At 45.5% G+C, this 1,830-nt stretch overlaps 1 protein-coding gene across 1 annotated transcript in view; it reads right to left on the bottom strand.

Moving 5' to 3' along the window:
• Window positions 1–1,784: 1,784 nt before the first annotated feature.
• Pmar_PMAR005624 (molecular chaperone, putative) overlaps window positions 1,785–1,830 on the bottom strand; it is a gene marked incomplete at both ends in the record, with an annotated part of 2,282 nt that continues 2,236 nt past the window's right edge. The window contains one exon of the mRNA XM_002782832.1: window positions 1,785–1,811. Within this exon, the coding sequence (XP_002782878.1) occupies window positions 1,785–1,811 (27 nt within the window). The remainder of the gene's footprint in view (window positions 1,812–1,830) is intronic.

Genomic DNA, 1,830 nt, shown 5'->3' with positions numbered 1-1,830 from the left:
TTCTCGAGTCGGAGTCGAATATCGCCAGGTGATTCGTTCAAATCTGATCTTACAACAGACTTTCGCCACAACTTTGTGATGATTCCTGTCCGGCGAGAGTTGTATCAAGGCCGCATACCGCCAAGTTGGATTCAACCGCACACTTGTGCCGGTAACGGCATTTTTATAGAAATAATTGATAGAAAGTTATTGTGATTTTGTGTGTGTCTCTAGTCTCCATAATTGTGTACTAGCGTCCAGCTAGTGGACTCAGGTTCATAACTTATTTATTGTAGTGGTTGTTATTGTTGTGGTTACTCCCGACATCATTGGAGTTGCGTAAAGCTCTATTGTGGTATCTACCTTGTCATCAAGTCTATCACTTAAAACCTTTGTATACTTCGACGGTTAAGAGTCTTGAGTTGTATTACAACCGTCATACACTTCACCCTTGGTTCTGCTTTTTGTTGTCTGTTCTCACTGAGAACTTCTCAGTGACTTTAGATGTCTTCGGACTCTGAGTTCAAATGATTATCATGTCTTGTGGTAGGGCGATAGACGGTCTATCTACGATCGGTCTATTAGACCGATCGAGTACAGGAGAGTTCGCGCGGGAAGCACAGGATCTACTCCCATGAGTTTCAGCACGGCCGAGTTAATCCTTTGTCAACTTTGCCGAGCCGGCAAAGCTCAACGAGGAAGATGAACGACCTTGTATGGATCGGTCAGTGATCTTCGATCGTCGTATCTCCATAGAGATTCTCCTTTTCGATGGAATGCTCCGACCAAAGATCGAGTTCAATAAGTCATCGACATCGATGGTAAGGCAATGAGTGTGTTCTGCACAACGGCGTCGATCGATGACCGCAAGTAAGGTAGATTCCCAGTTAGTGTAGGTGAGCGCTGCGCGTAGCGACTGGGCGAATTGAAAAGCTGACCGCTCATGCGGACCTCATATATGAAACCAGAATTAGAAGGCATCCTGATCTTCCATCAAACTTTTAGAGTTCGATGTCGTCCAGCATCTGAAGTCCCTCAATGGTGCCTTGAAGGTTGTCGTGTAGACTGAGCCCCATTAAGTCTGTACATCATGGTGGTGAAGCGGAAGATTTTCACGCCGAAATTCATCCCGGCATTCTCTCCGACAGTATGCATACAGCATCGACCAACACTATCGCCTTACCCATGCGGGTCTCATATAAGACAGCATAGTCGGGTCATAAAACTTTCAGAATCCTGCTAGTGTGGCGAAGCTCATAAATGGACGAGACGCTCGACTTGCACCACACCTGCGTCCACTTCTCGATGTCGATTTTTCATGAACAGTCACTTCAACACCAAATCACTCAAAATTCATCGCACTATGTATATTCAGTGAGTTTTGTCATTGCCCTATCCTACATCATCTGAGAACGCACTGAGTTCCTCGTCGGCGTCGAAGGACATAATGGATTCGAAAAAGAATCCTGACCAGTGAGATCGTACAAGAGCTTCTCTAGGGAATCTTGGGGAGTGACTTCAAGTCACTGAGTCTAAATCACTGACTTAGCCGTTAGAGAACACATGCAATCTTCGTGTGAGGTCTCAAGACACGTCGGACTTCTTGAATTCAAAAATTGAGTTTGATGTCAGAAGGTTCCTATATGAAACCATGCAAAACTCCAAGGATGGAACCGGAACGGAATTACGATTTAAGGAAACCAAACACATCATCTTCAGCAATCTCGGAAGATTATTGGGAATTTCGTGAGCTGCATGGTATAACTCTTCGTCTCAAACTGACGGCAGATCCCGTCTGCCGTCGCTCATGTACGCTCGTCCCGGGAGTGTACCTGAAAGAAAGCAGTAGCC

This window comes from Perkinsus marinus (assembly GCF_000006405.1).
Source record: "Perkinsus marinus ATCC 50983 genomic scaffold scf_1104296938120, whole genome shotgun sequence".
NCBI lineage: Eukaryota > Perkinsozoa > Perkinsida > Perkinsidae > Perkinsus > Perkinsus marinus.
This window is presented reverse-complemented; position numbering and strand designations above follow the sequence as displayed.